Below are 12,244 nucleotides of genomic sequence, written 5' to 3' on the forward strand. Positions count from 1 at the left end.
TTCTTGACAGAACAGTGAGAACAATTTTAGATGATGTTCCTGCCCTATTTAAAACCCTTAAATATTTCCCATTACACTCAGAACCAAATCCAACCTTCTTACCATTGCAAGGCTTTGCCTGATCTGGCCTCTGCTACCTTTCCAGTTTCATCTCTCTATACCCCAGGATCCTTTATACATACTTCTTTAATCATGGCAAACTCTTGCCTGCCTCAGAGCAATTACATACACTGTTCCTCCATTTGTAACACTCATGGAGTGTTACACCAACCCCACTCATTCGTCTATTATAGAATCAAAGCATTTATCAAAATGTCATTTAATAGTTGTTTTGCGATCCTTGAGTTCTATGCATAATTGTTTGCTTTTATAGACCCAGCTCCTACTATAGTAACCTTTCATATATGAAACAGTCAATAAAATTTGGTTGAACAAAAAATGCAGAGAATATAAATGCCCAATAAACATAGAAAAAGATTGTCCACTTCACCAACATCTCAAAAATTGCAAATTAAAACAATGAGAAATTTTCTCCTACCAGAGTGGCAAATATTATTAAGACTGATAATACACAGTCAGTGAGATACTGGAAAACAAACATGTTCATATATTATTATTAGAATAGGTATTGATACTATCTCTTTATGTTTCCATTTCTAGAATTTTATTCTCCTGAAAGTATGCAAAAAAATACTTACAAAAATATCTACTGCAACACTGAATGCAATAGGGAAAATAGGAAGCAATTCGAATGTTCATCAACAGGGAGATGTTTTCCACTATACAACCATGTAACAGCTACTTATAGCCTTTAAAAAGAATGAAATACATCTGTGTGTGCTATGAGAAGCTGTACAAGATACAGTGGCAACTGAAAAAATACGTTGCAAACAATGTAATAGGAATTCATCTTTTGGTCTTTCCCCCCCTACACATGTTACTATTACATATATGGGGACAAAAGTTGAAGAAATAAATTCAAACTGTTGAGGAGGATGGGGTCACCATAAACTTTAACTTTCTATATTATCTAATTTCATAAAATCTGATATATACAACTTTGGATTGTGTATGTGATGAGCAAAACTAAAATTTGTTCTTAAAAAGCTATGTAATTAAAGGATATAAAAACCAAACAAAAATCCTGTAATTTCAAAACAACTTCAAAATGTTTATTAGATTTATTTGAGTGGCATTAACTGAAACATTATGCAAATACAGAGAAACAAAACAAACAGAAAAACCAACCTAGGATACATACCAACTGCTCAAAGGCAGCAGCTCTGTTTTGATAAAACGTGGAAAGGTCAACATTCTTCTCTGTAGGGCACAAACTGATAGCCTCGGTATAGCACTGAATAGCTTGTTCATATTTTCCTGCTTTAAAATATTTGTTGCCTTTGTTCTTGGCTGCTTGGGCTCTATCAAGAGAGTTCTGAAATATGAGGAAACAATTATGAAAAACTTATCAATACTCAGTAATAGATTCTGATCACAGTGATTAAATGACACACTGAAGAAAAAATGGGAGGGCAGAATGGCTGTTCACAATGCAAGTCACTCATATCGTCATGGGATAGAGTCTTAGTAACAGGATTGCTTAGCCAAAAGGTTTATATATTCTTAACTTGAAAACACTGACTTCTCCCAAGAAAAGGCTGTAGTGCTTGAAAGTACCACTTTTCTGCCATTCCTGCCAGCAAGAGATATGATAGCTGTGTTTAATTTTTGCCAGTCTAATGAGTATAAAACAGTGGTTCTCAATCAGGGATGATTTTCCCTCTAGGGTACCTTTCACAATGTCTGGAGACATTCTGATTATCACAGCTAGGGTCAGGAGGAGGTGCGACTGGTATCTAGTAGGTAGAAACCAGGAATGCTGCTAACATTCTACAATGCACAGGACAACACCCGCACACCACCACCTTGATCCAAAATGTCAACAGTGCCTAGGATGAAAAACCCCAATGTAACATAATTCTAGTTCACATATTATTGTAATTCACATTTTCCTCACTATCAGTGAATTTGAAAATCTGTTCATGTTTGTTTATTGGCCACTGGACTTTTTCATTCTGCAAACCACTTATTCACATGTATTGCTGTTTTTCTATTAGGCTGTTTGTCAACAGTGTAGAAGAGATACTAGAAACACTTTGCCATCTTCATTACAATTGTTATCCCAAATCTATTGTTTGCTAATCAAATACATTTGGGGGACTCCTATATTTGTCTCAGAATCTGCTTCCTAGAGGAGCCATCTCACATACTTCATGAGTTGGTAGTTAATACCCACTGAGGACAGTTGCAAAAGCTTCAGTCAATGTTTGGGAAGCATCTTTGTAGACAAATCCAGTTATCTAGGTTCCAGCTACTAGGTCCAAGAGCTTCATGGCACATCTTCACCCCAAACTTTGTTTGTCAACATCATTCAACTTTAACAAATACGTGATTACGAAAGAACCCGTATATCTCCAACAGGTAAGCATTGACAAAGCAAAAGCAGAAGCAGCTACCCCCACAACTAACTTACAGGGAAGGCTATGTTGCTTGGGGCCCAGGGCATCTCAGTCACAAAGAGACAATGGGATAGCAACCTTCTGTATCTGCTCTTTTCTCCCTTCCTCTTGCTTCATTCTTCTTTGCTACCTTTCCCCCTCCATTTATCTTTTGTTTCCCTTCTCCTTTAGTCTGAAAGTAGCTATAATTTTTTGTTTTTCTTGTTTTTTGTTTCTTTTTTATAGTGTGCAAAGAAGGATATGTAGGAAACTTTAAGTTCAGAATATAAAACAGCTAGTTTAAGCTAGCTAGTGTCAAGAAAAACATGCTCATTTTAAAATAATATGTGGGAGGATGAAAGGAGCCAACTAGACCACAAACAGAGTAACAGATAAATATGAAATCTTCCACTTGTAAATAGCCTAATCACCTTCCAAAAACTTTGACAGTAAAAATCCTCAGCACAAAACATTCATACTAGAAGACAACTAGGACTCTCTTATGTAGTTGTGGATTCTAGTTGCTGGAAAACTGCACTTGAAGCAACCTCATCAGTCCTCCCACTCCACTAAGAGAAAGAGAAGTCAGACTGGAGTAGGGTTGTATCATTCAGAAGGAGTGAGGATCCCCTCCACCCAAGACACAAGTGACAAGCATACCTTGCCTATCTTCCAAGAGACCATACTGTCAAGAATTGCTAACATAAAGGAAAATTAATACCATAAAAGAGAGGCACCTGATTCAAATAAAAAACTAGTATTTGAGAAAGCAGGATAAACAAAGCAAACAGAAAATTTAACATCAGAGGAATGAGAGGTTACCACAGTCATTTTTAAAAAGGCTGCTTCTAAAGAGCACCAGTTAGACATCTTGAAAATTAAAAAGAATTATTACAATAAACTCAATGGATGGATTGTATATTAGAATGGGCATAACAGAGGAGCAAATTAACGAGTAGAAGGCAGAGCCAAGGAAATCTGCCAGAATGCAACAAGAACAGAGGACAGGGAGGTGAGAAGTCTGGAGGAAAAGTTAGATGATATGGAGCATAAATACCAAAGTTCCAACATCTATCTATCTGAATTTTAGAAGGAAAGGCATAGAAAGGAGTGTTTTAAGAAAATATTAGAAAAATTCCTGGAGTTGAAAAAAAATGACACACATTTTTAGACATATCATGGTGAAATTTCACAGTAAAAATCCTTAAAGTTTTTAGGTAGAAAAAAACCAGATTACCTACAAAGAAAAAAAGAACCAAACTGGGGTCATACTGTCACCAACATTAGGTATTTAAAAACAATGAAGCAACAACTTTAAAGTCCTGAAGAAAGATTATCTTGAACTTAAAATCTTATACCTAGCTAAATTAGCATTTAAGGTTGAACACAAGAACAGAAACAGAGGCGTACAACTTCCTTACCACTAAAAATAAACCCCAAAGCAGGGGAGATGATCAATAAAACAAAGAGCAGGAAGGAGAGGGTAAAGGAAGAAACAAAAAAGTGGAGTACATATGGCAGGAATCATTAAACATGTCAATAATAACAATAAATGTGAATAGGTTAAATCTCCCTATTATAAATAAACTATCTATCTATCTATCTATTTATTATTTTTGGCTGCATTGGGTCTTTGTTGCTGTGCACAGGCTTTTCTCTGGTTGCGGTGAGCGGGGGCTACCCTTCGCTGCAGTGCGCGGGCCTCTCACTGCAGTGGCTTCTCTTGTTGCAGAGCATGGGCTCTAGGCACACGGGCTCAGTAGTTGTGGCTCGTGGGCTTAGTTGCTCCACGGCATATGGGATCTTCCCGGACCAAAGCTCGAACCCACGTCCCCTACACTGGCAGGCGGATTCTCAACCATTGAGCCACCAGGGAATCTCAAATAAACTATTTAAAATAAAAAATAACCACATGCTACCTATAAGGCATGACCTAAAACAAAATGACAGGTCAAAAAAAGAATGTAAAAGTTACAGAATGTAAAAAAGAATGTAAAAATGTTACAGAATGCAAATACTTGCAAAAAAGAAGGCAGTATCAGACAAAAAGGCAGTATGAGACAAAATACCATTCACGTGAATGCCTCAGATGGAGCACTTCTGTGGGCAGTTTTATTGATAAAAGATACAATCTGCCAAGAAAACATCATTACCACAAACCTTTGTGTGCCTAAGAAAACTTCAAAATAGTGAAACAATTACTTTTGATGTTAAATACAAAAGCAAGAAAAACATTATTTCAATTTCTTGTAAAAAGTTTACAATGTTTCTAAGTCATTGAGAACATAGCTAATACACATTCTAATAACACTAGGGACTGTTGATAGAGAAAATAATGTGTCAAATGCCTGTGAGAAGTATGTTCGGCTACAAACGTATTGAAATTCTATTTAGTATTTTTACTAAAGATTTGCAGATTAAATAAAAAGAACGTTCTTCGGACAGAGTAATGACCTTGTTTCATTAACACAAACAGGCAATGAACTCTTTCCTGTCTACTGGAAGTTTAAGGCTACAGGATGTCACACAGAATTCAAGGAGAAGCAGTCATGGTGAAGGCAGACAAGTTAAAAGAATAGAGAGAAAACTGGATAGGTGTACAAGGCTTCCTCTCCTTAGAAAGACGGATACTTCCAATTTTTATTCAGCAAGGTCTAAATCAACCTAAAACCAACCAAGAGAATCTTTCAATTACCCATTTCCCTCCATTCAGTCAAGTTTTACAATAGATTCCCTTTAAAAAGTATTATAAATTCCTAGGGGCTTCCCTGGTGGCACAGTGGTTAAGAATCCACCTGCCAATGCAGGAGACACGAGTTTGAGCCCTTGTCCGGGAAGATCCCACATGCCACGGAGCAACTAAGCCCATGGGCCACAACTACTGAGCCCGCGAGCCACAACTACTGAGCTCACGCACCTAGAGCCCATGCTCTGTAACAAGAGAAGCCACTGCAATGAGAAGCCCATGCACTGCAACGAAGAATAGACCCTGCTCGCCGCAACTAGAGAAAGCCCGCGTGCAGCAACGAAGACCCAACACAGCCAAAAATAAATAAATAAAATAAATTTTTAAAAATTATTATAAATTCCTTATCACCTAAGGCCTAAATCAGAACCTGCTTAATTTCCTTTCCTTACTGTACTGGAAAAAAAAAAAAGATGCTATGACACTGAGTGAAAAAGGATCAAATTACATAGGCAAATCACCAAATTGCAAATTTTCTCCCACTGTCACTCCAAAGCGCTACCAAACCATGTTTGGGGAGAACAATGTCTCAGTTAACCTCCCTATCACCTTCTGCTCATTGCACACCACCCCCCCCACCACCACATTACTTTCTGTCCAACTGCTTCCCTTCATTAACAAAAATGCAGAGAAAGAATGGCATTACAACAGAGACAGTACAGAAAAGCTAATTATTTTGGCCCACCGGTAAAATTTAGGACAAAAAGCTACTTAGCACAATGCCAGCTTATCAATCAACACCAGCATTCTGCTGTGTCAGGAATTAGACATTTTTTTCACAAGCTTTGAGGCCAATACCAGGTAGAAATCAAAATAAATGCACTGGAGAAAAAAGTTTAAATTAGAAAATATACAACTACCAATTCTTTATAATATAAGAGATTTTAATTCCAACTCTCAGGAATCCTTTGCACTGCTTTTCAGTCACTTTCTCCCCCACTCAGTCTACCTTCTCAAGTTATAATAAGAACTTTTGGAATTAAAGGTTGAAGTTGGAAAATAAGCCCAAAGACAGTTTTGAAAGCATATTTTATAAATGAGAAATGAAGACATACAGCTCTAGAATGTAATGGGAACACCCTGAAATGCTATTATCTTTTCATGTGGTCTATTTTCATATCTAAAAGCTACTAAGGAGATTTAAAAGACTATCAAGACATTATGTTACTGGAAATCACTCTTGGTTTTGGTAACCTTTTTAAGGTTCCGAACATTCCATAATATTTTACAGTAAAATTCTGTGAAAATGCATCTTTCTCTTACTTTTCTTACAACAAATTAGTTTCTGATTGATCTGAAAGCTCTTCTTAAGTAAGCTGGACCATATCATTCCCTGCTTAAAACCTTCCAGTAACTTCCCACTGCTATTGCCTATACACAAGCCTCCAAACTCCCGCTACTCCACTCCTGCCACTCCCGCTTCCCACATGTAACTTTGGTGGATTCAAAAAGTACTAATCTCTTCCTAAAAGAAAACAGTTTGAAAAGATTAGGTACTATGTATTCAATTTCCACAGGCATAAATTTAAACTTTGTGAATAGTGGTAAGAATACAAAATATAAAAAAGAAAAGACATTCACTTCTGCCTAGTATATCACACAATCAAAGTATTATTTAAAACAATCTATTAGATAACTTAGCTTTTTTTCCATCCAGGATTTGAATAAGTTTCATCTCTTCATAAGGAATAACTGTCCAGCAGAGTCAACTCCATGACTCCATGTGATTCTGCTAAGTGAATTCAAAAAATATGTGGAGCTGAAACTTGTACAGAATCCTGACATTAATGCATGAAGCAAAAATCAATTGCCAAAATTACTTTTGAAAATTCTTCAGAAGAGTAACACACAGGAAATGCAAGGTAGGTGCTATTATTATCCCCATTTTACGCATAAAGCAACTGAAGCCCAGAGAGATCAAGAAGCTTGTCCAAGGCAAGATTCAAACAAGCAATCTGACTCCACATTGCCTAAACTTTACTTCTATACTGCATGGATTGTCATCCACACTTTATGAAGAATGAGTATCATCAGAATCACATCCAGACTCACACTCTGGAACTGAAACAAAGGAAATAGTTTAGGTATATCTTGCTCACTACTGACCCCAGAGCAAAAGGACAAAGAGAATCATCAGCATAATTAGGTCTTTTGCTTTTTGTCAAGCAAGTGTAATGGATTTCATCGTAGTTAAAAGCACATTTGATATGACTCCACTGTACAACGATCAACAGGATAGTCTTTATCCTGAAGGAACTCCAGAGACAGTGCAGGAAACAAACAAGTGAACTGGCAGCCTCTCAAAAGAACTACCGCTGATCAAACACTGAAACTCCAATTCACATTAAGAAAATGTACATTAGGTGATCAGAAACTTGTGTAGCTAATAACTAGAAAAATTTTAGTTCAAAGAGTAGCAACTGCATATATACACACACTTACATACAAACTATGTGGGTAAACCATAAGGATTAGGAACAAATAACTCAAGTAATAAATCTAAAAGGAAATGAGAAACATAGTAAATACTATGTCTTCTCTCTCTACAACAAACACTGCTGAAACTTGTCGAAAAGACAAAACCTAGGAACCTGCCCCCCACCTCCTGCAGAGGCAAATAAATCTACTATGGAAAACAAGTTACATTTAAACACCAAAGCAACAAAGTATTGATACAATCCCCAGAAATTTATTAGAATACAAAGTAAGAAAACAATCAGGGTTTGAATCATCAGTCAAGGTTACTTCAGTGAAGGTTACTTAGAACAATCTGCTCTGGAACCAAAATGACTAACAAAGGACAGTCAGGAAAATACTCCAAGGAGGAAAAACAACGCCAAAAGGGTTATTGAGCACACAGACACAGAAGAAATTCAGGAGACCAGAAAGGGAGCTCTAAAACAATTCCTGCAATGGTAACATGACTATGTTACAGACGGCTTTCAATGACATGAATTTGGTAATAAGGAATCACAATAAATTCTTAGCAAGTATTTATAAAATATTATTCTGATGATCACACACATATAGTCACTAAAAGGAAATGAGCTAGAATCAGGTACATTAATCCATGTGTAAGCAAATAAAATAGGTACAGTAATCTCCCCTTTATCTATACGGGATACATTCAAAGACCCCCAGTGAATGCCTGAAATTGTGAATAGTACTGAAACCTATATATACATTTTTTCCTATATATAAGTACCAAGGATAAAGTTTAATTTATACATTAGGCACTATAAGAGATTCATAACAGTAACTAATAATAAAATCGAACAATTATAACAATATACTGTAATAAAATTATGTGAATGTGGTCTCTTTCTCAAAATATCTTATTGTACAAATTTAATGCCTTTTCCATCTTAACTAAACACACACTGTGGCTGTAACTTTTACAGTTTGAGTACGACAGCAAAACTAGCACAGATTTCTCTTTCTTTCTTCACAGTTCAGAAATAGATTTATTCTTACCATAGATCTTAGCAACCTCACCATATGATTATTTTTCTCTTCCCTTTAAGTCAAGCACATTCACCTTTTCACTGAAAAGAAGCAGTTTAATGGCTTCTCTCTAGCATATCTGAATTGCCAGCATCACTACTCTTGTGCTTTGGGCTATTAAGTAAAATAAGGGTTACTAGTACAAGAGTCAATCTGATAGCTACAAAGTGACTAACGGGCAGGATATGCTGGACAAAGGGATGATTCACATCCAGGGTAGGATGGAGTGGGACTGTGTGAGTTTTCATAATGCTACTCAGAACGGCGCACAATTTAAAATTTATGAATTGTTTATTTCTGGAATTTTCCATTTAATATTTTCAGACCACAGTTTACTGTGGTAACTGAAACTACAGAAAGCTGAAACTGTGGGCAAGAGGGAACTACTATATTACTTATCACCATAATTACACATTTACATCCAGTTAAAATATACATGAAGTGGTTCCATAATGTTTCTCTTAAATGGTTTTATTCCCTTAAACTTACCAAATTCCAAAGGCATATTTTAAAATTTGGATCCCAACTTTACAGAAGTAGCAATCAACTCTGGAACACTTACCTCATGAGAAACAATCTTTCAGTACTTAATTGACCAATTGTTACTTTTATAAGAATCAAATCTAGGATAAAAGATACCTAAGATAATAAGAAAGTCCTTTCCCATATTATGTCCTGAAATTTAAAAATCTACAACAACCCCACCTACTAAATTGTAACACAAGAACTCTTTACCTAAGAAGAACCTACTTGTAAGAATGCTGCTTCCAGGGCTTCCCAGGTGGCGCAGTGATTACGAATCTGCCTGCCAATGCAGGGGACACGGGTTCAAGCCCTGGTACGGGAAGATCCCACATGCCGCAGAGCAACTAAGCCCGTGCATCACAACTGTTGAGCCTGCGCTCTAGAGCCTGAGAGCCACAACTACTGAGCCCGCACGCCGCAACTACTGAAGCTTGCGTGCCTAGAGCCCGTGCTCCGCAACAAGAGAAGCCACCGCAATGAGAAGCCCGTGCACCACAACAAAGACCCAACGCAGCCAAAAATAAATACAATAAAATAAATAAATTTATAAAAAAAAAAAAAGAATGCTGCTTCTGCAGGATTATGGTTGTAGTTCATACAAAATCGCGTGATTTATAAAAAGAATGCCTAAATGAGGTTTACGACTGTTAAACCAATTTCTAGGATAAACTGGTAGAATACAAATGAAAAGCTGGAAATTTTGAAAAAATATTGTTTGTGGGAATATTTTTAAAATGTCAAATAATGAAGCTTCATCAGTTCATTCACTCAACACCTGCTATGTGCCAGGTTCTGAAAAATGGTGAGAAACATAGAGCCAGTCCCAGCCTTCACAGAGTCAAGAGTTTAGTAGGAAAGACATGAATAAATGACTCTAGTTAACTGCTGTGGAAGAGAAAAATTCAGTGTTATGTAATCACATAATGGTATGCTTAGGTAGAAGAGTTTCAGAAAAGGTGAAATGACCTACATGTTGTGACTTGAAGGATGAGAAGGTAGGGGTACTGGGCGTTGTTACAGAACAACCAAAGGCAAGAAACAAGAAGTGGCAAGAGATGAAGACAAGAGGTAAGCAGGATCAAGATCACAGAGGGTCTTAAATCATGATGAATTTGAACTTTACCTTGGTGAGCAATGAACAGACCACTTAACAGTTCTAAGCATGGGACTGTTAGGATTTACTCTAGTACTGACAAAATGGATTGGAGGAAGACACTAATGAGAGTATCAGTTATTCAGTCAAGAAATAGCAGTGGGAATGGAGGAGTAGTCAGATATTTAAGAAGTAGAATTTTCTGGACATGTTTCTAGATTGGATGTGGAGAACATGGAAAGAATAGAAAGTTAGGGATGATATCCAAGTTTCTGGCTTGGGAAACTAGCTAGATGACACACATTAAATGATAAGGAATAGTCTCAGGAGAAACAGGAGTCTGGTGTGAAACACTTGTAAGGTAATGAGGTGAAGATTTCCTTTAAATCTGGGCCTTTTGAGATGTCTGGGCTATAAACAAGAAATTAGGGGGTCATCAGTATATAAGTGTTAAGTGAAGCTTCTGGAGGGCAAGCAAGCATCCAGTGAAGGTATGGAATATAAGAATGCCTATGACAGAACCATGAAGGTCACCAAAAGAGGCAGAGAAAAGAGCCTGGAAAGGAGACTGAGAGGAATCAGCTAAGAGAGGTATCAGGAAGTTTTAAGAAAAGCAAAGAAAATCAGGAGAACATAGTGTCTCAGAAGCCAAAGGAAAAATTATGAAATTAAGAGAAGATAATGTGAAATATTGCAAAGCATCAAGTAAGATAAAGACTGAAAGGTGTTCGCTAGACTTAATTATATAAGAATGTCACTAGTGACCCTGATTTAAAAAAAAAAAAAAAGATTAGAAACAGATCATTGAGGGGAAGAATTATTTCATTTCAACCATGACTGATAACAGCAGGTTACTCAGTTTTTGACCCCTTTATTAAAACGTTTAGGTACATCTCTCCCTTCCTATTCTAAAGGACTGACTTAGATTAGTGGTTCCTAAACATTTCCTGTTGGGATAACTCCTGTGTAACATTGAAAAAACTTGAACACTAGAATAACTGCTTTTTAAAATCATCAATTAAAAACAGTTGGATAAAACACTACTATAAAGTCAATAATAAATACATGCACATTAGAAAAAAAATCACAGGGACTTCCCTGGTGGCGCAGTGGTTAAGAATCTGCCTGCCAATGCAGGGGACATGGGTTCGAGCCCTGGTCCGGGAAGATCCCACATGTCGTGGAGCAACTAAGCCCATGTGCCACAGCTACTGAGCCCGTGTGCCACAACTACTGAAGCCCAGGTGCCTAGAACCTGTGCTCCGCAACAAGAGAAGCCACCGCAGTGAGAAGCCTGCGCACCGCAACGAAGAGTGGCCCCCGCTCGCCCCAACTGGAGAGAGCCCACGCGCAGCAACCAAGACGCAATGCAGCCAAAAATAAATAAATGTATTAGAATAAAAAAATCACAGGTTGCTTGAAAAAAGAAATACCTAAGACATTTGTGCAACCAGATACCATGCTTGGTGTATATGTGGGCATGATGCTCCCCTGTGATAACTCTGGCCCAAAGACTGAGAAGTCCTGTGGATTAGATGATTGGCAAAGAACCTTACCAACTTTGAAAAATCTGTAATTCTCAAGTTTTCAAAATAAATTACTGAAGCAAAATGGCACATCATGGTAGATTTTATAATGGCCCAAAGTGGAATATGATTTAATACTTTACCTCTATCTCACACACTATCAACTGTGATTAGATGCCTTTCTCTGATGAAATCCTAAAATCCCCATTAATTAAACAAAAATATGAATTTTTGCTTTTGCTTTACAAGTATATGCTATCCCAGAAAAAAAAAAATAATTTGATATAGCCTGCTTGCACGTGAATATCTCAAACCCAATAGACAGAAGCCCAGTTATTTTATTAGTTCATTT

General features: G+C 37.1%; 1 protein-coding gene across 1 annotated transcript in view; it reads right to left on the minus strand.

Annotated features, from left to right (window-relative positions):
* TOMM70 (translocase of outer mitochondrial membrane 70) overlaps window positions 1–12,244 on the minus strand; it is a 42,869-nt gene that overhangs the window by 27,814 nt on the left and 2,811 nt on the right. The window contains exon 2 of the mRNA XM_061194073.1: window positions 1,262–1,435. Within this exon, the coding sequence (XP_061050056.1) occupies window positions 1,262–1,435 (174 nt within the window). The remainder of the gene's footprint in view (window positions 1–1,261; window positions 1,436–12,244) is intronic.

Source organism: Eubalaena glacialis, chromosome 6 (assembly GCF_028564815.1).
Source record: "Eubalaena glacialis isolate mEubGla1 chromosome 6, mEubGla1.1.hap2.+ XY, whole genome shotgun sequence".
Classification (NCBI taxonomy): domain Eukaryota; kingdom Metazoa; phylum Chordata; class Mammalia; order Artiodactyla; family Balaenidae; genus Eubalaena; species Eubalaena glacialis.